The sequence below is a fragment of the Aulonocara sp. 'chitande type north' Nkhata Bay genome, linkage group LG20 (assembly GCF_057382095.1).
Source record: "Aulonocara sp. 'chitande type north' Nkhata Bay isolate Kocher_YH1m ecotype deep benthic linkage group LG20, A_spYH_male_GT1.1, whole genome shotgun sequence".
Classification (NCBI taxonomy): Eukaryota; Metazoa; Chordata; class Actinopteri; order Cichliformes; family Cichlidae; genus Aulonocara; species Aulonocara sp. 'chitande type north' Nkhata Bay.
The window spans coordinates 12,578,786-12,604,967 of record NC_141363.1 but is presented as its reverse complement, the minus strand read 5'-3'; the positions used below and the strand labels follow the sequence as shown (position 1 = coordinate 12,604,967).

Sequence of the window (26,182 nt, the reverse complement as noted above, 5' to 3'; positions counted from 1 at the left end):
TTTGTAATGAATGTGAAGGCGCATGTTTGAAATAAAAATGAACTGAACTGAACTGAACTTCATTACAAACTCAATGGGGACATGGCAAACAACTCTAGAAGCCAACTTCAACTGCATAAGCCTTAAACCCCTTGGTGAGCAATGGCTATGGATACCGACTATGGAGTGGAGCAATTGACAGCCACCTCCTCTACATGGATGACATCGAGCTATATGCCAAGAGTGAATGAGACATCGATTCACCAATCCGCACCACTAGGATCTACAGCAGTGACATCGGAATGTCATTCGGATTGGAAAAAGTTGAATAGTAACAAAGAGAGCGAAGGTAGTCAGAAAAGAGGGGATCAAACTACCAGAAATGAATTCTACAGGCAGCAGAAACCCAAGAAAGAAAAAGAGCAAGGAGAAGAATCATCATGGTAGGACAGGCCCCTTCATGGTATGTATGAAGGCAGATTGAGGAAATTGTATCAGTGGCTGGACAAAGTTGGACTGAAAGACAATACAGAGGCCCTAATCATGGCACCACAAGAAATAGGTCTTAGCACGAGCTCAATAGAAGCAGGGTTCTACCACACCAAGCAAGATCCCAGGTGCAGGCTGTGCAAAGATTCCCTGGGATACATGGAACAACATAAACAAGTGGCCAGCATATACACAGAAACATCCGTGCTGACTATGGCCTGGAAGTCCCACGGTCAAAATGGGACATGGTTCCTAGGGTGGTTGAGAATGACCAAGCTAAGTTCCTGTGGGACTTCCAGATACAGACAGACAAACTGGTGATAGCTAACCAGCCAGACATGGTAGTGGTGGACAAGCAGAGGAAGATGGCTGTAGTGATAGATGTAGCTATACTGAGTAATAGCAACATCAGGACGAAGGAACACAAGAAGCTTGAGAAGTAGGGCTGAGAGAAGAGCTCAAGAAGATGTTAAGGGTGAAGGCAATAGCTGTTCCGTTGGTAATCAGAGCACTGAGTGCAGTGCCCTTGAAGCTTGGCAAGTGCCACCAGTAGATCCCAGACATCCAAGATTTCTGTCCAGAAGAGCGCAGTCCAAGGAACAGCAAAGATACAGCTAAAAGAACACCCGGAGGGGCGAGAGGCACCCTAAAGTGATTATACACCAACTGCTCATTTTGAATTTATTTTATCATCCACAGGCAACCCTTTAAATTATTATTACTATTTATATAGATTTTCCATTCATTATAAATAGTGTGTTACTCTTATATAGAGAGTGTAACCACAGCTGGGCTACACAAAGCTTCTCAACAATACTCGGAAATTCGCTTATACCAGGTCCCACAGAGGCATGCTGGGAATTGAAACACACAATAACATTTCAAAGGCAGTGAAGTACTGAATGGGAGTAACAGGCACTGGGGAAATACAAAGGGCAAGTTTCCTTTCTTTCTGACTCACTTCCTCTCTCTTTCTCTTCCTCTCTCTCTCTGTCCCTCTCTCTTTCTCTTTTCCAAGGAATGTGCACACACCAAATAGGAAGGACTGCCAGTAATACACCTCACTTCCTTACTATTCAACTGCTATCAGTTACTTAATATGTTATATGTTGCTTTACGATATATATACACTACTGTGCTGTAAACAAAATGCTGTAAACAAAGAGTGCTTTCAGAAAAAGAAATGATTGTTTATTGGCCCCAAATGTATTCTGCAGCAGGATAATGACCCCAAACACACAGCCAAAGTCATTAAGAACTCTCTTCAGCGTAAAGAAGAACAAGAAGTACTGGAAGTGATGCTATGGCCCCCACAGATCCCTAATATCAACATCATCAAGTGCCTTTATGTATTTTTACTTGATAAACAGAAAATACAGCAACTGCTTTATCACACAGAGAGGTCTACACAATAGCAATGGACTCCTTTACTGCCCCCGAAAGGTGGAGGATGGAAAATATCCAGACTTTTGTTGATGGTGGTTCAGGGGTTTATTTCAAGCCAATTTCACATTCTAAAACAACTTAGTGGGTTAGCGGTAAACAACCCCACCTCCTGTGTATGCTTGCTCTACGGAGCTTTTAAATGCCATTGCTACCAACATTTAAAGTCTTCCGATATAGGTGAGGAATTTGAGGAGTTTTTCTTCTGCCTTGGTGAGATCATGAGTTAAAGTTTTATTTTCCCTTTCCTCTTCATTTACTAGTAATGCAACAAGTCATCTGTTCTAGCACTGGCTCTGATATAATTATGTGGAATGTTTTCCAAACACAATGAAAATAGATGAATTTTTATTAATTAATTTTATTAATTAATTGTTTCATGCATACTGTGCATGTTTATATTTGCAGAAGAAACGATTTCAATGCTTCTTTAATACTGCAGCATCCTCCATCTACCAGGAATAATATACTTAAAAGAAATTCATCCAGCTGGGATGGAACAATGGGTAAAGTGTTATCATCACCTTCTTCTGTTACTGGATCGTGGATTATTTTCAAGTAGCATTCAAACTGAGCAGCCAGGATCTGCCGTCTCGACTGTCCAAGTAAGTCGGCCAAATCCATGTTAGTAAAATTCTCCTGCCGTGGCATTGTTTTTTCAGTGACTGCCAGGGACTCCATATCCTGACAGTGGGCCACCTGGGCAAGGTAGTCATCAAAAACAAAGAGTATGTTAGAGATACTACAAATCTACGTCCTCTAATTTAATCAAAGCACATTCTGGCTTTGACATAAAGCATTAGACACTTAAATAGCTAATGGGTGAAAGGAGTACTCACCTCTGTGAAGAGTGCCAGTGCAACCAGCAGGGAGAGTGTTAGGGTTTTCCACATTTCTCTAAAAGGAAAAGAAGAACATGAACAATGTAATTGTGAAACATCTGTACGCTAAGTCTCCCACCATATGTACATGTGAAGTGGCTTCAGCTGCATCATTCAAGTACGACATAAAACCACCACTAGCATGCATGAAATCAAGCGCTCCGCATAGCGTCACTGTTGCAGGCCGAACCCAAATGCCTCTGTGTGAACGCACAGTTTTTATAAGCACATTCGTGTATGTTTATTCGCTGTTTGTGTATCTTCTCATTTATCAGCAAAGGAAGTTCATGCTCCCGCAGTCATTTCTCTCTACTGTCCACTCAGGGTCACAGAAACAGATGTGTGTTTATTGTTATTTTGGGGCAAAAGAGCAGCGAGTTCCCTTTAGCTTTTCATCTTTAATGAGCCAGCCAGTTACAGAGTCTCTAACAACAAATACACAGTCAGTGCTTTAATTCTGTTGTTCTCGCTCTCTATAGTCAGACTTTGTTTCGGGGATTTGCTCAATGCAAAAATCTACAGCTGCATATTCTGTTTAATTTTTCCTTGAAGCAAAATGTATTGTGAAACGGAGGCATCTACATTTTTTTTAAGATTTCAAATGATTAAAGTCAAACACAACTGATAAAATAGCAACATTTTATCAACATGGTTACAAAAACATTTTGCCAGATGTGAAAGGGATATAAACTGAAGAGTGTATGAGAAAAATATCTGAAAAAGCAATAAGAGTTCGCATTATCGTCAATAAATTCTCTGTAGGGGACAGAGTAATGAAAGCATTTTGACAGATGCGAATAAGAGAGATAGAAAAGCAAAAGGGGAAAGAAATGTGTGGAAATGTTGTGAGTCAGCGGTATTGTTTCTCTAAATATTCAGTTTTATAATTATTTTTGTGTGTGTAAAAGAGCCTGGAGAGAAGAGCTCTCAGAATACAGGCAGACTTGATTTCATCATCCAAAATCTTCTGCGTGACTGGATCATTTTTTTCTCCACTCAATCCAACATATAAGATGAAAACGTTTAAGTTTACAACTGAAATATTCTTGTTTGATGCTTTTGTCTCTGTTGCTTATTTACTCATTGTGACAATAGAATATATTAAAAATAGTTTTGTAACTCTCGTGAAAATTTAGTTCTCTTATTTTTAATTGAACATACACTGGTGATGAAAAGAAAGAAACAAACACTGAACGGTGTAGGTGAGGACAGTAAGCAGGCTTGGTAGACAGATTAACAAATAACAGGACCCATCAAACGCTTAGTTATTCAAATAATTAAACATTTAAGAAAACATGCTTAAAATATAAACTTAATGTATTTCAATTAAGTAAATTTAATTTGACCAGATTCCATTAAATGTAACATTTTATATTCTACACAAGTAAAATTACCATATAATAAAATGAAGTTAAGTCAGCATTATCGACATCAATATTTTTTTAGTGTACTAAAAATAAACTAAAATAACAGAGAAAATTAAATGTATGCTGATTTCTTCACAGATTACAGCTTGTTCAAAATGCTTCTATCACTCCAGTTCTTGCTGACTTGCATTGGCTACCCATCAAATATTGTATTGATTTTAAAATCTTGTTGCTAATAAATAATATTGCGCCTAGCTATCTCACTGACCTTCTCAGCCTGTACACTCCTAGTCGAGCGTTAAGATCATCAGGTCAGTTACTCTTGGTGCAGCCTAGGTCTCGACTGAGGACCAGAAGACGATCGTGCCTTTGTCTCAGCTGCACCTAACCTCTGGAACAGCCTTCCTGCTACTACTATTCGTGCCTCGGACTCTATCCAATCTTTCACATTACGGTTGAAAACTTACCTATTTAATCTGGCATTCCCAACTAGCTAGTGCCCTCATCTCATCTATTTTAATCGTATTATTATATCTTTGTTTAGCCTCTTAGCTGATATTATATTTGTATGAATTGACCCTCCGAATTGAGGTCTGATACCTACTTTATTTAGCCCACACTTCTGGTCTAATTAGTGCTTCCCATCTGTTAGTGTTAGTGCTTGTTTTGTATTTTGGTAATGCCTTTTATATAAATTTATTTTGATCTATTGTAATATTGTGAAGCACTTTTCAAGCCTTTGGTTTTAAACGTGCTATTTAAATAAAGTTGTATTGTATTCTTATAAGTCTGGACACAGACTGGATGTCATGTTGTATTGCGTAAAACAGCTTAAACTACACTTATTATAATTAAAATATCAGTTCGCCAATGTTAAAGGTTAAAGTCAAGTGCTTCTCAAATGCTCATGAGTCAGTCGCAAGCATACAAAAATGACTCGTAACTAGGTTTGAAGTGAAGGCAACACACAGGAAATGTCCCAAGCTCATTACAGCAAAGCTTGCCTGCAAGATTCTTTCCGAACTGCTTGCTTCTGCAGTTTTCCTCCACCAACCCAGAGAAAGTTTTGGTATTGCTGAGTCTGCTAAGATCAAGTGCAACCACGGATTACTTTAGATTGTTTAACCACAGCTTTTTCCCCCAGCTGAGGAGTATTTCAAATCGACTGCAGCACAGGGGGAATTTAATGTGAATATTGATCTTTAAGTAACTTACAGAAGTAAAAAAGTCACTTGTGTTTTTGCATTCTTTATATTAAGAATCATCAACTATTATCTTTACTACTACCATGTGCAAATAGGTTTCTGATTTGGTCTTTTAATGCCATCCTACCAGCGAAGAACAACATCGTAGCCACAGGCTATTGTAGCCTGCCCTTACTTTTTTTTTCTTCGCATCACAAACTGTGCTGTGACAGTTTTTCCCATGAACTTCAGTTCTGAGTTTCCGTCAGTGACAATGATGACACGCACAAACACACACAAATATTTATAATTATGATTCAATCCATCAAGAACCAAACAATGATTGCCCCTCTTTCTGTTTTGTACACAGTTGCCTCTCGTAATGTATTGTTCCCCATCAGAACATTGTTAACCCAAGGACACGCACCCGCACATATCATAATGCCTTGGCAAGTGCTCGCTATGTGCCATTGTCACCAATAAACACTGCTTGCAATCTATCTGTGAATTGTAGCCAAGTGGTTTGGATTGTTTTTGTTTTGCGGTAACAAACTGAGATGCTATTGCTGATTCGTCACTTCCTTTGTCCCTGTGGTTTTATTGTCTTTTATTTTCTCTTAGGCCGTCACCTCTCAATTTGAACTTAGGTGAAGCAGATGCATGCTGATTTGACTGTGCCCAGAGAATTGTGTGTCCTATATTCAGCCAGACACATTAAGACGCACACATACAATAAAGCCAACACCCTTTCCGCTTGATCTCTTTCTTTTTCTCTTACTGCTGCTCTTGAAGACTCTTCCTCTCAAACTATTTTTTGTCCTCTGGTTTTTCTCATCCTACACTGCTTCCTGTCAGCATTTATCTCAGTCATACCGGTTCATCTGGTGAGAACAAAAGCCCGAAAATCACTGACATACTGACATGTCAGTGAGACTGAAGAATATTGTGACTGCTTTTCTTTTACGGCTATGAAAAAAAGCTGGGAATCACTGCTGACCAGTGTTTGAACTCAGAGATTCAAACAGTGTTTAAAAAAAGAAAAGTCGTACTGAGTGCAGACATAAAAAAACACATCACTTTGACAAAGCATCAGCACATGCAGCTTACAATAACCTGGTTCATGAAGAAAACAATGAGTCTTTATACTGTAGCTCTGAGCACCATTACAGCAGGCCAGCTGGGACAGTATCACTAATACTGTGTAAAATAACAACAATAACATAAGTTTCCCCCCTAATTTAGTTAACCTTTCCACACCATTATATTAAGAAATTTTACTTTATAAGTCACTATGCTGTCAATCTCCAAACAATCTCCAAATTTTGACCATGTTTATTAAAAGTCCCAGCACCGTCTGCAGTACATGTAGCAGAGTAGCATAACAGCTGAGCAGACACTGATGTGGGTCAAGTCCCTGTGCTTTTCTTGTGTTGCATGGCTTACTTGGATAGATATTTATATTGCACTAGTCTACACTTACCCAGCGCTCAAATATTTACACTGTAAAACCAAAAGATCCACACACATACACGGAGCAGTTTCTATGCCCTTTTGGTGCATTTTGTCCAGCACACGCGCACTCATTGCCACTACATGGTGGTTCAGTAACTTGCTCTGATTAGTAGACCTAAGACACGGCTTTGGTTTTAATCAGCTGTGCTGTGATTTACCACCATATTTATACTTGAATGATCAGTTTTCCACAGATGAGGTTTTTTTCTTATAAAAAATAATTAAAAGTCTGTTAAGGCATTCTTGTGGTTCCTTGACTTTCCAAAATTAAAGCCTTCATCTGTCAGGCTCCTCACCTGTGAAATCAACCCTCAGTTTGACTTCAGGAAGCAGACATCCTCTCTACTTTTCTGCTCATACACTACTTATCCTTTTCTTTTCTCTTTCCTCTCAAACCCAACAGATCGTGGTAAAAGACGCCCGCCTCTCTGACCTTGATTGTGCTTGAGGTTTCTTCCTGTTAAAAGGGAGCTTTTAATTTCCACCGTCACCTACTGTTTTCTCACAGGTTATCATTTCCCCATTGATACTGTACGTCTTTACCCTACAGTATAAATTGCCTTAAGGTGTTGTTGTTGTGAGCTGGGGCTAAACAAATAAACCTGAATTAAATTAAATACTTTAAAGATTAGGTTTCAAAGTTTATTTTTTATCGGGCAGATCCCTCCTCAGATTAGGTCATCTACCCAACTACCAATCTTGAATTCCCAACTTTAAACATTCTTCTTCTCATTTCCCAGCTTCAGGCCAGCTTCTGTTTTATTTTCCCCACTGTGTCTCTTTTTCTTTTACTATCTTCATTTTTAGTATTTATGAAAGTTGCTATGAATTTATTTTTATTATTATTTTTTTATCCTTCATTTGTATTGTTTTCTTTTTTGATTGATTGATTGATTTTGATTTTACTGTTGTGCAGCATTTTGGTCAATGTCTGTTGTTTAAATGTGCTGTAGAAATAAACTAACTTGACTTGACTTTTTGATAAAGCTTACTGTTACTGTGGATCACGTGATCCACTAGCTGCTCACATTACAGTCCTCCATGAGGCTGATCCTGATCTTGGAAAAACTTCCTTCCAGGCTGATGATCCTGGAATAATGACCTTTTAACTGGAAGTGTCTTCCTGTTAAAAAGGAAGGCTTGCTCCACATAGTGCTTGCTCATAAGGGATTATTTGAATGTTGGGGTCTTCTCTCCAATATCATATCTCAATAAAACTGAATTTAATTGGAATTAGATTGACATGTATATGATTATTGAACTAGTGACAAAAGCACTAAAAGCACTATTTTAAAATTTTAATTTTAAAATAAAAATAAAAACATTAGCAAAATTACATAACAGCAACTAAACTTCAGTATAGGTCAGGCTTTTTCCAATAGCTCAGTGCATTCCTTTAATAGAGTTCTTTCTTTCTTTCTTTCTTTCTTTCTTTCTTTCTTTCTTTCTTTCTTTCTTTCTTTCTTTCTTTCTTTCCCTAGTGAGATGTTTAGATGGTCTGACAGCGGTCACTGTCAAACTGGTATGCATTGCTTGCTTGTCTGGTAACAGCTGTAAAAACAAATCAAGGCCACCAGTTCACCACATGTAGCAGCCTCACACTAGTAATAATGCAGGAGTAACAGCAGAGAGTCATCACCTATTGGAAGTGCTAATAACAGGAAATACTAACATGAGTCCAAACACGTGTCAGATGCTGTAGCCTTTCTTGGCAACCACAGAACTCAAGGTGATGTTTTCAGTGGATGGCGAGGTTTCACTCACAGACCTCGCAACATATGCGCAGCAGTTTGAAGTAATTAGGCCAAACTGCTACTTCACAAGTGATTTTGGCAAATGAATTCTGATTAAGATAAACTGTCAGACTCTAAAAGAAGGAGCGACCTAACAATAAAACCTAACACGTTTTATGGAATAGAAAATGAAGAAACATACCAGGATCCTGATGTTCTGAGGTCATAAAATGCTTTAAAAAAAGGATCAGTCATCTGTGGTATTGTGAGAAGCCTTTATTGCTAAAGACTTTTTCTCTCCTTAAACAGAATTGTTTCTCATTATTTTTGTTAAACCAAAGTGACTCTAATAAATCGTCCCTTTCCCTCTTTCTGGAAGGCAGAACATAAATATGTCTACATCTGAAAAAGTACAAACTGTACCTCTTGATAGTTCATGAGAAACAGAAACATGGGAGTCTGACTGGAGTGGCCCGTATTAAGCAAAAAGTCAGAGAAAAATATTGATAATGTAGAGATAGCTTAACAATAACAACAACCGTGCTATGTTTCTTTGGCCTGTGTTCCACCCTTTCATTTCCTTCCAGTGTTTGAATATCACCACACTGGAATGTTTTTGCACAAAATACACAAGAAGAACAATCCTGCCCACAAGAAAACCACCACCCTGTAGCTTTAACACTTCTTGTAATGAGGAGCTTTGAAATGGTTGCTGTTCTTCAGATACAGCAGGCATCAAAACCACATCAACATACTGAAGATTGTGGCCCACATAAAGGACCCCTTGAGCTCTCCTGCATTATCCAGGGCCCAGGGGAGAAAAAGCTTGACCTTGGCGCTTCTAAAACCAATACAATTGTTGTAGATTTCCATTTTTGAAGGAATGGATTACACCTTAAATCGGTGAGGTCATCTTTGCAAAAAAAGCCAAGAGTGCCTACATTTTCTGGGGGTGAAAAATGTAAAAATATACAGTCATCGAAAGAATTCTGCAGGTCTTTTGTAAGAGCATCAGTGATAGCTTGATTTGTAGCTATGACGAACATTGGCACAATCCCGAAGAACATTTGGATCAGGAATACAATAATCGTACTAGATCGGGAATCACGAAACACTTACAGGAACAAACTACAGTTAAATGGGTTAAATGAATCAGGACACAACACACTATCTACAGGATCAGTACACAATTTCTCCAGCTGGACATAACCATAGCAAATTTCCCATCAACCTCCTGGTACTTGGACTGGTACTTATACGTTAGAAAGGACTATATCAGTCCATTTACTAATACTAGTCCATTTACGATTTATCCTTTGCCTTTTGGACACACACTGTTTTATATTTATCTTGAACTATGTCTATCCAGCTAATATTATTATATTTCATTTAGTTATTTCATTTACATGACCATTTTAATTTGAACAGTATATTTAGTTTTATAGTCTCACAGTTCTTAAACCTGGCTCCTATTTTATCTTTCAGTGTGAACGGACGCTCTTTTCCAAAAATGAGACGAATCAAGTCAATTCCATCTGAATCGAGCTATTTACTGACAAGCTCCCTAAACGCCTACTTTTTCTCAAACTGCCTTTTTCTTTAAATCAGTTGTGACGTCCTATAGTTTCCACAATGCCAGTTTGACAGCATTCAAAGAGTGGTCATTTCCATCATGAAGTTACATGTGCAACATGTGTAGGCAGGAGAAGCAGTGGTGATGTTATCAGCAGAAGATACAAGAAGACTTCCAATTAGGGGGGAACTACGAGAGACACAGCATGTCTCATAACATCACTGCATTCCGGTCTTTTGAGGTAACTGTTTCTGAGAAATAGTGTTTCTGTAGTGTGGTCAGTATGTCCTGTATAGCACTGTTTTCCCTGTTTTACTGTGTTTGCTAAAATCCCCTATTGTAGAGTAAGAGTTTAGATCTTCCCCAGTCCTTACTGAATAGATTTAATTCATTATTAAATCTAGTTCTTCATGATCAGTGATATTGTAGCAAAATATATTCAATTCAGTTCAGTTTTATTTATATACAGGGAGTGCAGAATTATTAGGCAAATGAGTATTTTGTCCACATCATCCTCTTCATGCATGTTGTCTTACTCCAAGCTGTATAGGCTCGAAAGCCTACTACCAATTAAGCATATTAGGTGATGTGCATCTCTGTAATGAGAAGGGGTGTGGTCTAATGACATCAACACCCTATATCAGGTGTGCATAATTATTAGGCAACGTCCTTTCCTTTGGCAAAATGGGTCAAAAGAAGGACTTGACAGGCTCAGGAAAGTCAAAAATAGTGAGATATCTTGCAGAGGGATGCAGCAGTCTCAAAATTGCAAAGCTTCTGAAGCGTGATCATCGAACAATCAAGCGTTTCATTCAAAATAGTCAACAGGGTCGCAAGAAGCATGTGGAAAAACCAAGGCGCAAAATAACTGCCCATGAACTGAGAAAATTCAAGCGTGCAGCTGCCAAGATGCCACTTGCCACCAGTTTGGCCATATTTCAGAGCTGCAACATCACTGGAGTGCCCAAAAGCACAAGGTGTGCAATACTCAGAGACATGGCCAAGGTAAGAAAGGCTGAAAGACGACCACCACTGAACAAGACACACAAGCTGAAACGTCAAGACTGGGCCAAGAAATATCTCAAGACTGATTTTTCTACGGTTTTATGGACTGATGAAATGAGAGTGAGTCTTGATGGGCCAGATGGATGGGCCCGTGGCTGGATTGGTAAAGGGCAGAGAGCTCCAGTCCGACTCAGACGCCAGCAAGGTGGAGGTGGAGTACTGGTTTGGGCTGGTATCATCAAAGATGAGCTTGTGGGGCCTTTTCGGGTTGAGGATGGAGTCAAGCTCAACTCCCAGTCCTACTGCCAGTTTCTGGAAGACACCTTCTTCAAGCAGTGGTACAGGAAGAAGTCTGCATCCTTCAAGAAAAACATGATTTTCATGCAGGACAATGCTCCATCACACGCGTCCAAGTACTCCACAGCGTGGCTGGCAAGAAAGGGTATAAAAGAAGAAAAACTAATGACATGGCCTCCTTGTTCACCTGATCTGAACCCCATTGAGAACCTGTGGTCCATCATCAAATGTGAGATTTACAAGGAGGGAAAACAGTACACCTCTCTGAACAGTGTCTGGGAGGCTGTGGTTGCTGCTGCACGCAATGTTGATGGTGAACAGATCAAAACACTGACAGAATCCATGGATGGCAGGCTTTTGAGTGTCCTTGCAAAGAAAGGTGGCTATATTGGTCGCTGATTTGTTTTTGTTTTGTTTTTGAATGTCAGAAATGTATATTTGTGAATGTGGAGATGTTATATTGGTTTCACTGGTAAAAATAAATAATTGAAATGGGTATATATTTGTTTTTTGTTGAGTTGCCTAATAATTATGCACAGTAATAGTCACCTGCACACACAGATATCCCCCTAAAATAGCTAAAACTAAAAACAAACTAAAAACTACTTCCAAAAACATTCAGCTTTGATATTAATGAGTTTTTTGGGTTCATTGAGAACATGGTTGTTGTTCAATAATAAAATTATTCCTCAAAAATACAACTTGCCTAATAATTCTGCACTCCCTGTACCTACAGCATGTTCTAATCGCTCTAATAGGATATTATGGTCGACAGTATCGAATGCTGCACTAAGGTCTAGCAGGACAAGCACAGAGATGAGTCCACTGTCAGAGGCCATAAGAAGATCATTTGTAACCTTCACTAAAGCTGTTTCTGTGCTGTGATGAACTCTGAAACCTGACTGAAACTCTTCAAATAAACCATTCCTCTGCAGATGATCTGTTAGCTGTTTGACAACTACTCTTTCAAGGATAAGTGCTGTTCACTAAAGGAAAAATATTGTTTCATTTTTTTCACAAAAAAATGTGAGCAGTTTAACACTTTGTTTAGACAATATCAGCTATTCTTTGACCATTGAGCCAAACAGTCAAACAGTTGTGGCTTTAGATATCCCCCTAAAATAGCTAAAACTAAAAACAAACTAAAAACTACTTCCAGAAACATTCAGCTTTGATATTAATGAGTTTTTTGGGTTCATTGAGAACATGGTTGTTGTTCAATAATAAAATTATTCCTCAAAAATACAACTTGCCTAATAATTCTGCACTCCCTGTAGTGCCAAAACACAACGCCAGTCACCTCTACCCACATAGCAAGCAGGTCTGGCCTGGATTTGGTATCAAGCCGGCACTGCTGGTTGACTTCTGGCATGATAAGACGTATGTCATCCAGATATGGGCCAGGTTTGGCAATGATGCCACTGTTTATGCGATGGCATGCCACATCTGGCCCGATTGTGGTTTGGTGTATGTGGCCCAGGCCCATAGAAAATAGGTCTTCCCTGGATCCGGCATCAAGCTGGCACTTCTGACTGACTGGTGTCATGGCAGGGTGTATGTCAACCAGATGTGGGCCAGGTCTGGCAATGATGGCACTATTTATCTTCCTATTTTCCTATTTTAGTCAGAAGACCTAAATGCCATGTTGCAATACTATACTGCTATGGTAGCCAACGTTTCAAATGCAGATTTGACAAGTTTGTGAGTGTACACTATATCCCAAACCTAGTGACGGTTTACTCTCTGCACCAGTGGGTGGCTGTAGCTCAGGAGGTAGAGCAGGCCACCTACTGATCGGAAGGTTAGTGGTTTGATCCCTGGCTCCTCTAGTCTGCAAGTCTGTGTATGAATATAGTTAGAAAGCACTCAGTCTAGAGAAAGTGGGAGAATGTGGAATGTTGTATAGAGTACTTTGAGTAATCTGGGAGAGTAGAAGAGCGCTATATATGAATCAGTCCATTCACTGTCTGAACAGTTTTGTCATGTTACTTTTGCACTATTATGTTCCAGCACATGTTGTTATTACATGGCTTGATTAAGGTACACATTAGGCTGACATCTGGGCCAGCACAGGGCCAGCAGTGTGTTTGCAACTGGCCCTTGGCTGCACACAACTTACACATGGCCCACATACCGCAAAGAATGACGGCCCTTTGGTGGCCCAAATCAGGTTTACCAGAGGTAATCCACACATGGGCCAGCAAAGGACCACCAGTGTGTCTGCAACTGGTCTTGTGCTGGCCCATGTGTGGGCCACCTCTGGCAAACCAGATCTGGGCCACCAAAGGGCTGTTATTCTTTGCGGTATGTGGGCCATGTATAAGAACATTGTGTGGGCCAGATCGGGGCCATACCAATTTTGCTATGTGGGTAGGTGATGTACAAGTCATACAGTCTCAAATAATATGTAATAGAGACATGACTGGTATTATCACTTGAACTAACAAACATGTTATCCAGTGGCTGTAGATAGCAACTACAACTTTTTAGCCAGGGTTTAAAAAAAAAAAAAATCCAATTAATTTATATAAATCATTTCACAGTGAGGAAGGTCGTTAACAAAAGACATAGCTTTTAAATGTCTGACAAGACTCGGCTCCCCAGCAAATTCAGTCTGTTTAAAGAACTCCAAACTTTCATCACTGGATCTGCAGGTAACTCTTGTTAAAGTTCAAGTGTTTGAAACCAGGAGAAGACTGCATTTGTGTGTTTGTGCATTATTATAACACTCTTCTTTCTGGGTTACCAAAAAAAGGTTTTAGAGGTTTACAGATTTACAGATGGTACAAAACGCAGCTGCTTGGATTTTAGCCAAAAATTGTGAAATTTGAGCACATTACCCCAGTACTGAAATGTCTTCACTGGTTGCCTTGTCAGGTTCGAGCAGATTTTAAGTTCCTGTTGCTCACCTACAAGGCTTTAACCATGTCACGCATAGTGGCCACTACAGTGGACAGCTATCGTTGTGGACAGCTGTTTTCTTGTATTTGTGTCAGTGTTGATATACTTGCACATAAACCACTACACTGGACACTGATGTGTCAAATTCACAAGTCAAAACGTATGTTGTGCACCTAAGTGGACATGTAACCAACTCTTTGAAAAGTACATATTTTAAAAAATGAAGTTCAAAAATATTTTTTCATGCCTAAAGATGAATAAAAGTACTTAATAAAAAAAATCCTGATTGAGGTTGTCATAATTCATGCATGAAAGGGTTAAAGCTAAGTTAAAGACCTACTTGGTCACCTGATCCTATGCGTCTTAATTTTATGCCTATTAGTTTTTAAATTGTTATCAGTTTTTAAATTGTAATGTTTTTTGTATTGCTTTTATTCACTTATCTTTTTTTAAATATTAAAATAGCTGTTCAGCACTTTGTTTAAAAGCGCTTTATAAATAAAGTTATCATTTTTATTATTAATGTAACCTCCATCAGGAGCCTATGTCACATCTGCTGATATTTTTGATTAATAAATGAATGAAAGTGCACATTTTTCCTTGCTTGAAGGTAGAACAAATTTCCCTGCCGTGGGATCAATAAAGTCTTATCTTATCTTATCTTAGACTATCAATTTTGATAAAATGTTTGCTTCTTGCTCAGAAAAGCAAAAAAAAAAAATTGGTTAAAAAGAAATTCCTATAATTTTCATGGGACATACTTGTTTTTTTTGCATGACTATATGGTCTGTACTACAGCTCACCAGCCGGAACTAATAAGAAATCCAAATGTTTTTGTTTTTGCTGTCCCAGAATTAGCTTTATTGGTTCTTTTACTCAGTAAAATGGACTGCAGATGTGGGGCGATCGTGGCTCAAGAGTTGGGAGTTCGCCTTGTAATCGGAAGGTTGCCGGTTCGAGCCCCGGCTTGGACAGTCTTGGTCGTTGTGTCCTTGGGCAAGACACTTCACCCGTTGCCTACTGGTGGTGGTCAGAGGGCCTGGTGGCGCCAGTGTCCGGCAGCCTCGCCTCTGTCAGTGCGCCCCAGGGTGGCTGTGGCTACAATGTAGCTTGCCATCACCAGTGTGTGAATGTGTGGGTGGATGACAGGTTGTGTAAAGCGCTTTGGGGTCCTTAGGGACTAGAAAAGCGCTATACAAATACAGGCCATTTACCATTTGCAGATGCTGCTGTGAAATAAAACGACTTTTTTTTTCCTCCACTGACCCTAGTGGTCATTATTGCATAATTGCACAATGGCTAATTTTGTATAAACTAAAATAGAATATTATTGTTAGCACATGTGTTATCAATTGCAGTATTGCATTTTTGCAGGGTTAAAGGAATTTCAACTGTAGGGGAAAAAAGCATTTTTGCCTTAAAAGCAGTAACTCGAGAAAGTTATTTTGGGAAGAATGCAGTTAGTTTGAGAAAATCCAGACCCCAAAGAACAAAAGCTCAGACTGAAAGCTTAAATTAATTATGAAAACCCAATTTAAAAACTAACAGGCCTAAGAGCAAATAGCTGGCTGGAATTCTCACGCTGCTGTCAGCAACATAACAGAAAAAAGGACTGTGTAATTAAAAACTCTTCTTTGTTAGATAACTAAAACAAATGCCACTCAAAGCAACAATGAATGCACTCCACTGGATAAGAGAGAGTTTATCAGTGATAAGATAAAATACCACAAACACCATGGAGAACCAGAGGGAAGAAAAAGAAAAACTGGCCTTGATATTTATTTACAAGCCATATTTCAACTGTAGCTGAAAACTGTTCTGCACATCAAAGCTCTAATAAGCTCTACAGCTTGTTTCCAAAGTGCACACAGAATACTTTTAATTTAATAACATTTCATAAAAGTACTGTTTAAACTCAAACCTTGAGGCAGAAAAGTAACTAGTAACTGTATCTCTTAGGGTTGAATTGTTAAATAAAGTGCTCATATACAGTAAATTTAGATTTGAATGAATTTACTTTGTTTCTAATAATGCTTACAGAGTCAAACAGGTATTTGTGGCTCATCCAGCTATATGTTTTTTTTTTTTGTTTTTTGTTTTTTGTTTTTGCCTGTCCCATTTAGTTCTTTTGCCATCAGAATTGTTGTCTAAAGGCGAAGAAAGATGCCCAACGGATTTACTTTACCAAATTGACCATCCCAGCCTTGCCGTAATGGTCTATTTGATTCACCTTTTATTGTTTATTTTATTTATTTTTTATTTTCACTTGCTAGATACGGGACAGACTTGAATGAGGAAAAGAAAAGGGAGAAAGGAAGAGGGGGGGAAAACAGCGGAGAAGAGGGACGGGGATAAAGGGCAAAAAAACCAAAAACCAACTAAATAAGCAGACAAAAAAAATACATATATCAATCACCTGGATCACCTGTTGAGAAAGAAAAAAGAAAACAAGCAGAAGAAAACGAGAGTAATACAATAAACAACATCACGATGATATATGGGAATATAACAGTAAATACTAAATATTAAACATTATTGTGCAGCACGTAAGATCGACAGCGCACAGTGTGCTTTGAGGTAGGAGCCAAAAAGGGTGTAGTTTGTGTGTGTGAGCACCCGTGTGTACACCTGTGAGCATGGACGCGCTTGTTTTTAAAAGTAATGATCTGCTAGAGGGTGTGGGGGGGCCACTGCCCCGTCCTCCAGGGCATGAAGCAGGTATGGAGGAGATCAAAACTCCAGACATCCAGAGGCCCCTAGAACACAAGAGACCAAGGAAGACCAACAGAGGGGCAGCCGCGCCACTGTCCCAGAAAGAGCTGAGGAGAGTCCCAGATGAGGGGTCACTCAGCAGCCACGGAGCAGAAGCCAGGGGGGTTGCAGTGACGTGCCCGTGAGCTCCGCCGGCAGCCAGCTGTGCCAGAGTGACCAAGCCCCAGGCCGAGAGGCCGAGGGCACCCCACCCCCGAAGTGGCCCGAGCGAGCCCCAGGCTCCAGGCCCCAATAAGCAGCCACCAAGGAGTGAGCCGGTGTGTACCTGGACGCCCATCCCCGCCCATCCAGCTATATGTTTTATTCAGCTCAGCTTCTCATGTTTTCTTATCTGCTTGATGTTTCTTAAATATCCAACATTTAAAGTGAGTTTTTTCCAGTTCCTTTCAGTAAGTTGCTCTCGAACACTATCTAGTAGGTCAAACTGTCACAGCTTCTCTCCCATGCAGGTCTACTGTGGCTGAGGAAGTGTCCCTCAGTGCATCTGTTCACACATTATTTTTATTTATTTGTATTTCACTGGGGGTGGGGTGGGCATCACAGAGCGGCAACACAAACCATAGTAATATGTGAGGGAAGGGAGACAGGAAGGATGGATCCTCTGTCATCCTGCACCAGCTTCCTGCCTGCTCTCCCCTTGCCACTTCTAAAGAGCCCAACAGGTTAAAAATAAGCCATTGTAATGTGTACACAAAGGGATATGGAAAGGACTTTTATAGCGGGGGGACACAGATAACATTCTCAAAGCTTCTTAATATAAAAACACTCAGTTCGGTAGGGAGAGGTGAGGAAGTTCATTTGCAGAATTATAAACTGAACAATGTTGCATCTATTCTGTCACCCTTTGTAGTTCAGTTTGTGGGTGTCGAGTACAAAGTAAAATGGGAGGGCAAGTTCGCTGTAAGTCACAACTTTGTTTAACATGCTAATATGTAAACATGCAATAAATCTACACAGTATGAAAGGTCTGCACCTTAGAACAACACGCAGCAACACTACACATGAGTAGTGAGCGAGAGGAGGGAGGTTTGGGGTCTTCACACACCCCTGTTCTCTGCTGGCCATCGGGGCGGGGGGGCTGGGAGGAGGTGTGGCCGTCCGATTGGGATCTGGGATGCGGGGCCTCCCTGCTGCTGCGGGCGCTCAGATACAGTGGGGCAAAAAAGTATTTAGTCAGCCACCGATTGTGCAAGTTCCCCCACTTAAAATGATGACAGAGGTCAGTAATTTGCACCAGAGGTACACTTCAACTGTGAGAGACAGAATGTGAAAAAAAAATCCATGAATCCACATGGTAGGATTTGTAAAGAATTTATTCGTAAATTAGGGTGGAAAATAAGTATTTGGTCACCTCAAACAAGGAAAATCTCTGGCTCTCACAGACCTGTAACGTCTTCTGTAAGAAGCTTTTCTGTCCCCCACTCGTTACCTGTATGAATGGCACCTGTTTGAACTCATCATCTGTATAAAAGACACCTGTCCACAGCCTCAAACAGTCAGACTCCAAACTCCGCCATGGCCAAGACCAAAGAGCTTTCGAAGGACACCAGGAAAAGTATTGTAGACCTGCACCAGACTGGGAAGAGTGAATCTACAATAGGCAAGCAGCTTGGTGTGAAAAAATCAACTGTGGGAGCAATCATCAGAAAATGGAAGACATACAAGACCACTGATAATCTCCCTCGATCTGGGGCTCCACGCAAGATCTCATCCCGTGGGGTCAAAATGATCATGAGAACGGTGAGCAAAGATCCCAGAACCACACGGGGGGACCTGGTGAATGACCTGCAGAGAGCTGGGACCAAAGTAACAAAGGTCACCATCAGTAACACACTACAACGGCAGGGAATCAAATCCCGCAGTGCCAGACGTGTTCCGCTGCTGAAGCCAGTGCATGTCCAGGCCCGTCTGAAGTTTGCCAGAGAGCACATGGATGATACAGCAGAGGATTGGGAGAATGTCATGTGGTCAGATGAAACCAAAGTAGAACTTTTTGGTATAAACTCAACTCGTCGTGTTTGGAGGAAGAAGAATACTGAGTTGCATCCCAAGAACACCATACCTACTGTGAAGCATGTTCAACATCATGCTATGGGGCTGTTTTTCTGCCAAGGGGACAGGACGACTGATCCGTGTTAAGGACAGAATGAATGGGGCCATGTATCGTGAGATTTTGAGCCAAAACCTCCTTCCATCAGTGAGAACTTTGAAGATGAAACGAGGCTGGGTCTTCCAACATGACAATGATCCAAAACACACCGCCCGGGCAACAAAGGAGTGGCTCCGTAAGAAGCATTTGAAAGTCCTGGAGTGGCCTAGCCAGTCTCCAGACCTCAACCCCATAGAAAATCTGTGGCGGGAGTTGAAAGTCCGTGTTGCTCGGCGACAGCCCCAAAACATCACTGCTCTCGAGAAGATCTGCATGGAGGAATGGGCCAAAATACCAGCTACTGTGTGTGCAAACCTGGTAAAGACCTATAGTAAACGTTTGACCTCTGTTAATGCCAACAAAGGTTATGTTACAAAGTATTGGGTTGTATTTTTGTTATTGACCAAATACTTATTTTCCACCCTGATTTACGAATAAATTCTTTACAAATCCTACCATGTGGATTCATGGATTTGTTTTTCACATTCTGTCTCTCACAGTTGAAGTGTACCTCTGGTGCAAATTACTGACCTCTGTCATCATTTTAGGTGGGGGAACTTGCACAATCGGTGGCTGACTAAATACTTTTTTGCCCCACTGTATGTACCAGCTCACTCCCAGTGACTACTTGGCGGGGCCTGGTGCCTGTTGCTCGGTCAGGTCGGGTCTTACACTCCACCTCTCTGGGAACTCTCAGGCCCTCCAAAGGCCTATCTCCCCTCACCACACTCACACACACAACTGATGCCTTCAGGGGTCGGTGCGTTGGTGGTTCTTGGTGTCCGGGGCTGGGTGCTGAGATATGTACCAGCTCACTCCCGGTGACTACTTGGCGGGGCCTGGTGCCTGTTGCTCGGTCAGGCCTCTTCCGGGGCAAAGGGGGCCCTCGGGCCTCTGGCTCGGTTCACTCTGGCACAGCTGGCTGCCGGCAGAGCCGGCGGGCACGCCACTGCAGCCCCCTCTGGCTTCTGCTCTGTGGCTACTGGGTGACCCCTCATCTGGGGCTCTCCTCAGCTCTTCCCAGGAGGGTGGCACGGATGCCCCTCTCGCACTCTGGGGCCTCTGGATGTCTGGAGCTTGGATCTCTTCCATGCCTGCTTCATGCCCTGGGGGACGGGGCTATGGCTCTCTACATCCTCTAGCAGACCATTACATGGGGAAACCTTTTGAATACAAGCACGCTGATCCACACAGGTGTGCACACGGGTGTTCACTGTTCATAGACATAAACTACACCTCTATTGGCTGCTATTTCCAAGCACATTATGCGTTGTCGGTCCTGCTTGCTACACAACAACATTCAATATTTAGTATTTACTGCTGTTTACACTTAGCTAGATTAACGTGATGGTGTTCTGTTTAGTATGTTGCTCTGTTTTTTTTTGCTTGTTTTCTCTTCTTTTTCTCTCAACAGGTGACGTGCCCTTTCTCACTGTCCCTCTTCCCTTCTGTTTTTCTTTTCCTTCATCTTTCTTTCTCCCTTTCCTATCCCTCAGTCATGTCTGTCCCATCTGTTACAAGTGAAAATAAAATAAAATAAATAATAACAACAACAAAGGTTGATCAAATGGAGCAATACAGCAAGGCCGTGATGATCCATTGGGTATCCTTGTTGGTCTTCAGACAACAATTCTGACGGCTAAAGAACCAAATGGGACAGGCAGAAAAAAAGAAGAAAAAAATGAACAGTATGAAAGGTCAAACAAGGCCTCCTTTGTTGCTCATAACTTACATCACTAGAAAAATAAGCTATGTCGTAATTTCAAACAAGGAGGTACTAATTGAAAAAACAGACTATATGCAGCACAGAGCAGCTCAGCTAGTCCTGAACAGCAGCCCCGAGGTCATTTTTCTCACAAGTAGGCAGACGTTTACAGTAATTTGGAGTGTGTTTGGAGATATCAATACCATTACAGATTCATTTGTTTGCCTTAAGTAATATAACACACGTCACATAATTTTTATTATTATTTTTTAATAAACGGGAGGATGAGAAAGTCTATTTACCACATCTGCACTCATAGTTCAGTACTGTTCACAAACCCAGAAATAATTTCCATGAGCTGGCTTTACTAAACCTAATCATGCTGTGCAGTCACACAACAGAGGTTATCAACTTGCCAGTCACTTGTGGCCAGGAGCTTGTAAACATGGAGTGAGAGTGCACACTTCTTGTTCTATTTCTCACAAAGAGGAAAAAACTATAAACCTAAACAAATATGAGGAATAAGCGACAAAGCTGGTGAAGCCAAAGCCAGGAAGAAAAGCTGGCTCTGGCCAGACTGTGCCAAGTTGTGAAGTTGAAAGCCTTATCAATAACACTTCCCCTGCATTAACAAAAAGGTAGATCCCTCTGTAGTTACAATTCTGTGTTCCACTAAATTAATGTCTTTCTTAGATGTGTGCATGTAGCATGGATTACACTTGTCCTTAATATTGCAACCATGTTGGTGTTGAATGGTGAGTAGTTAAACAACTAACAATAAAAACCTGTACAACCTTATAGTGACAACCTGCACAAGTCTTTAGGGTTTTAATTAAGATTATATCTAAAAACATCTCATTAAGCTGCCTGTCAGCAAAAGATATGATTTTGCTGGTCTCTGAGTAAGCCACCTCTTAACGCTTAGCTTTGAAGAGAGTTGAATATCTCACTAGTTCTAACTAAACTGAATTGAAAATATTCTGAAAATAACTGCTTCATAAAAACCATTCATATTAAACCCGAGGTTACCTCGCTAGCACCCCACATCTTGCTTCTAATTTCAGAAATGTTTCCAAAAACACATCCTATAAAATGTTTTTCACTTGATTTGTAAGTCTGGCAAAAGTGGAAATATCTAGTGTATCTAGTATAGTGTCAATTCCATTGCATCCCCCCATATAACACTGCTTTTACATTCAGGTATTTAGCTTGCTAAGCAGATGGTTCCTTATTTTGTCTGTTGTTTGATGCAGCTAGTGAGAGCCACGAGACTCAACCATATGATAAATGTGTTTTGAAAAGCATCTACAAGCATCATGGCGGTTCAGAGTTAGGAGATCATTCTCAGTCTGTTTGTCACTATGTTTGAATCATTTCACATCATATTTGTATCTGATTCCATTTAATACTGATATTACGTAACAATGCAGGCCGATCTGAGGACTCGTGTTTCTGTTTTCCCTTCTATGCAAAGAGATTTTCATTGATATGCTACTGAGTCATATCTGCATGTTATGATCTGTTTAGAAATGCTGACTCATTGCTATAGTTGTTTGTACACTGAAAAAAAATATTTATGCCCCAAATACTGACTTTAAATAATCTGATTACATTTCAGTTTCCCATGTTACATTAGTACAGTGTAAAATGTTGAATTTGATCAAATCTGGTCAAATGAAATTGACTTGATTGGTATTCAGTTTATACCAAGCGTATTTTCCTTAATGATTAGTTATTTGAATAAATGAACCTATAATTTTATATAATTAGTGCTTTACAGATTTTTGTGAGTGTATCTCTGTCCAGCTGCATCCAGAGGCATTTTGGTGCGCACTGGCTGATAACTCCCTTCAGAAATCAAAAGTGAACTGAAAAATTTCAGAGGTCTTTGCATTTCTGCATTTGTCTGGTGTAATTAAAAAAAAAAAAAACAAGTTGAAAATGTGGAGCTACAAGGAAGACCCCTTGTGAATGCAGGAACAAAGTGAAGGTAGCTTCTTTCTTCTTTTGTCTGGCAATATCTACTCACACATCTTATAAGCAGCTGTTTGGAAATAGAAGACATATTTCCAATAGTAAACAAGTGAGAGTCACTTATAAAACCTGCCCACTAACCTGTTGCAGAACAACAAGAGCCAGCAACTAGTCAACACACAAGAGCCTGTTATGCAATAACCACAAGGAGCTTTAATTACAGGTCAAACAGGGTACTTGAACCTACCGGCAGGGGGTGATGGAAAGGATGCACAGCGCTTTCATAAAACAAATGCTTTCTACTTAGAGTGACCTCAAAGAAATATGATCTCCACATTGTAAAGTGATCCAGACAAAACGTATTGTTTGATTTAATACACTTTACAGTTGAGGCTCTGTGTTTGTTTGATGCTATGAACAACGGCAAGGTGTGCAGAAAGTGGTCTCTTAACATTATCTGATTCTGTAAATCACTTATGAGAGTCAGCCCACCAATACCACCAGGATTTACAGCCACCATGTTGTCCATGTATGACTTATTGGGAGCTTGGTTATGTTCCCATAGCTGGACCCAAAAATAGCTCCTGCAGCTTGGAGCTATGCCATGCGGTTCCTTTTTTGTTTCTTATTTATACTTTTTTGTCCCTGGGACCATAAAAGAAGCACAAGCAGCACGGACCAGTGAATAGAGGAAGTCTGACATCTTCTTAACTGCTCTATCCAACCAAACACAAGCGCTCCCACCTAACAGATTACTGCCAACACCCGTGGCTAATGATGACACAGAGGGAAGTTAAAACTAATAAAATGGTAAATATGCCAGGTTTAGCCATCCTTCCCATCTATCAGCCAGCATGGGAGCAAGCACACCCTGACACAGTTCCCAGATATGGTCAGCCTGACACCATGTTCACTACCAAAGCATCTACTATGATTCTCCCCCCCCCCCCCCCCCCCCCCCATTTCCCATATATCACACTAAAGTTCTTCTTTAGTTTCCCCTTGAGAATAAACAGACTCAGTCTTGTTCTTTCTTTCCTCCACTTATTCAACTTCCTAGGAAAAAGAAAATCTAATATAGCCATGTAAAAAATGGAATAATTCAAATGTGACATCAACAAGGTGGTTCCTGTTGTAGAAATAACCTTTAAAATGACCTTTATCTCTAAAGTTTTATAGATAACACAATCTAAAAAAAAATAAAAAATCCTATCTATGACTGAATGACAGGTCATCTTAGGCTACCTAACAACAAACCCTGCAACTCACCACCTATTATTAACATACAGCATGCAACCCAAACTGTCAGTTATCTACCACTGAGCCTAAAATAAGCTCATATTTTTATTTTTATTTTCTTGTTTTGTTTTATGTAGCAGTGGGGGGGGGGGGGGGGGGGGGGGGGGGGTCGGGCAGGGGGGTTTGTTGGCCTGTTTGTGTTATGAAAACTGAAAAGCCAGTTGGGGGTTGGGACCAAAGTAGCAGCTCAAACACCTATTAATACACTGATAGCTGCCTGGCAAGAGCAGGCTGTTCCACTCAGACACACACTAGAGTGCAGGGGTGCAAAGTTTCCCACAGGCACATGCAAAGTCCAGGAAACATCTTAGAGCATTCACACGAAATCAAGCAATGAGGTGGTCTGAAAGCTGAGAATGCACAGGTATGATGACTACACCTTGGCAACACTAGGTCGAGAGCACAGTGTTGAAGAAACTTAATTAGAATGGCAAATATAAGAAACAAATGCACAAAGCAAAACAGGAAACTGTTGTTGACATAAAAGTTTCTTGTAAAGTTTTGATAGAAATGTAATAAAACAAATGAGAGTCACTTATACAGAGCATGTAATTCTCTATCGCTCTTTTTTTTTAAACACACACACATTCAAAGCAGGTCCTACCAGTCTGCAGAGGTTTTCTAGTGATTGCTAATGTGCATGTAGAAGGAAATGAAAATCACCCGGGAGAAATGCAAATGCTAAGAGAAATAACAAAGCACTTGTCAGTCTGATGCGAACAACTTCGAGCAAGCTTGTGTGCACCTCTGTGTTTCCTATATTATTTTACTCTCTGTGCTGTTAAGTCAGACTGAATGTCAAAAGGAGCACTTGGGGATGCCTTCCTTAATTTGCGTTCTGTAATTAGTTTATCAACCGGCATTACTCAAGGATGTGAAGATTTTACAACAGCAATGTCAATTTCAGCAGAAATCCCTTCCCCACATTGCTTACTGCTTTAAAAAACTGTTCTATTAGAAGCCATCTAGCGTTTGATTGAATCTCAGAGTGCTCCTAATGACAGGAAACACTATCACCTCCCACTAAAGCACTGCTATATTGTCCATCTTTACTGTCAGATGTCATTTACTTTTCATGCTATGTTGACTCACTGCAGACTCCCTGATGTTGACCATCTGCCATCTGTGCTTCGCAGTAGTGAAGATAATCATGGCATACACTATTTTATCCCTCTGTATTCTATTCATATATTACTTAGAACTGCAACAGCAGTAGCAGCCAAGGAGTCAGCTCAGGGTGTGACCTTCCCTCAACTTGCATGAACCCTATATACAAAACCCCATAAGGGAAAAAAAATGTTAGAATCTTTTAATATTGCATAAAATGCTTTCAGTGAGTGTCAGCTACAAAAACCTTATTGTTCTCTATCATAATAAACATACTCGTAAATAGTTCTATTATTTTTTGTGAAAAAATACAACGTGCATGATTATTACTACGTGTTACAGACACCTTGTATCGGATTTACATGCCTACATCGTGGATTTTCCACAGTCATGGAGTAACTTTTCTTATGCATTGCATTGGTGCAGTTTTTCTTTTTCATAAGACACAACACGTTTGCATCTTGCGCTGTGTGGCCACAATTCAAGTGAAGGCTCATAAACATTGTAATAAGTCGTGCCCTGGACTGTTCCTAATGCCTGATGTTGAGATTTGTGGCTTACCTTTTCTTTGAGTTAGCTGTCAAACTGTCTTCTCCTCCAAATATCCCCATGCTTGCATGATCCGAACAGAGAACTGTCTCATGCTGTCTCTGTATCAACAGTGACCAAACCCGACCACCCCGCTATAGGAGTCAAGACAAATGTCATAGCGAATACTACGTTCCTGTTAGCACTTTCAAAATAAAGCATCTCTGAACTGAACTGACATATTTGTATTCATTAAGTGTATAGTACAATACATCCTATTTTAC

General features: G+C 40.4%; 1 protein-coding gene across 1 annotated transcript in view; it reads right to left on the bottom strand.

Annotated features, from left to right (window-relative positions):
- The window catches only part of calcrl2 (calcitonin receptor-like 2), a 39,484-nt gene extending 13,435 nt beyond the window's left edge, over positions 1-26,049 (bottom strand). Inside the window, exons 1-3 of the mRNA XM_086277530.1 lie at positions 25,932-26,049; positions 2,751-2,808; positions 2,436-2,610 (exon numbers count right to left, since the gene is read on the bottom strand). Of these exons, the coding sequence (XP_086133656.1) occupies positions 2,436-2,610; positions 2,751-2,808; positions 25,932-25,981 (283 nt within the window). The 5' untranslated portion in view covers positions 25,982-26,049. The remainder of the gene's footprint in view (positions 1-2,435; positions 2,611-2,750; positions 2,809-25,931) is intronic.
- Positions 26,050-26,182: the final 133 nt, after the last annotated feature.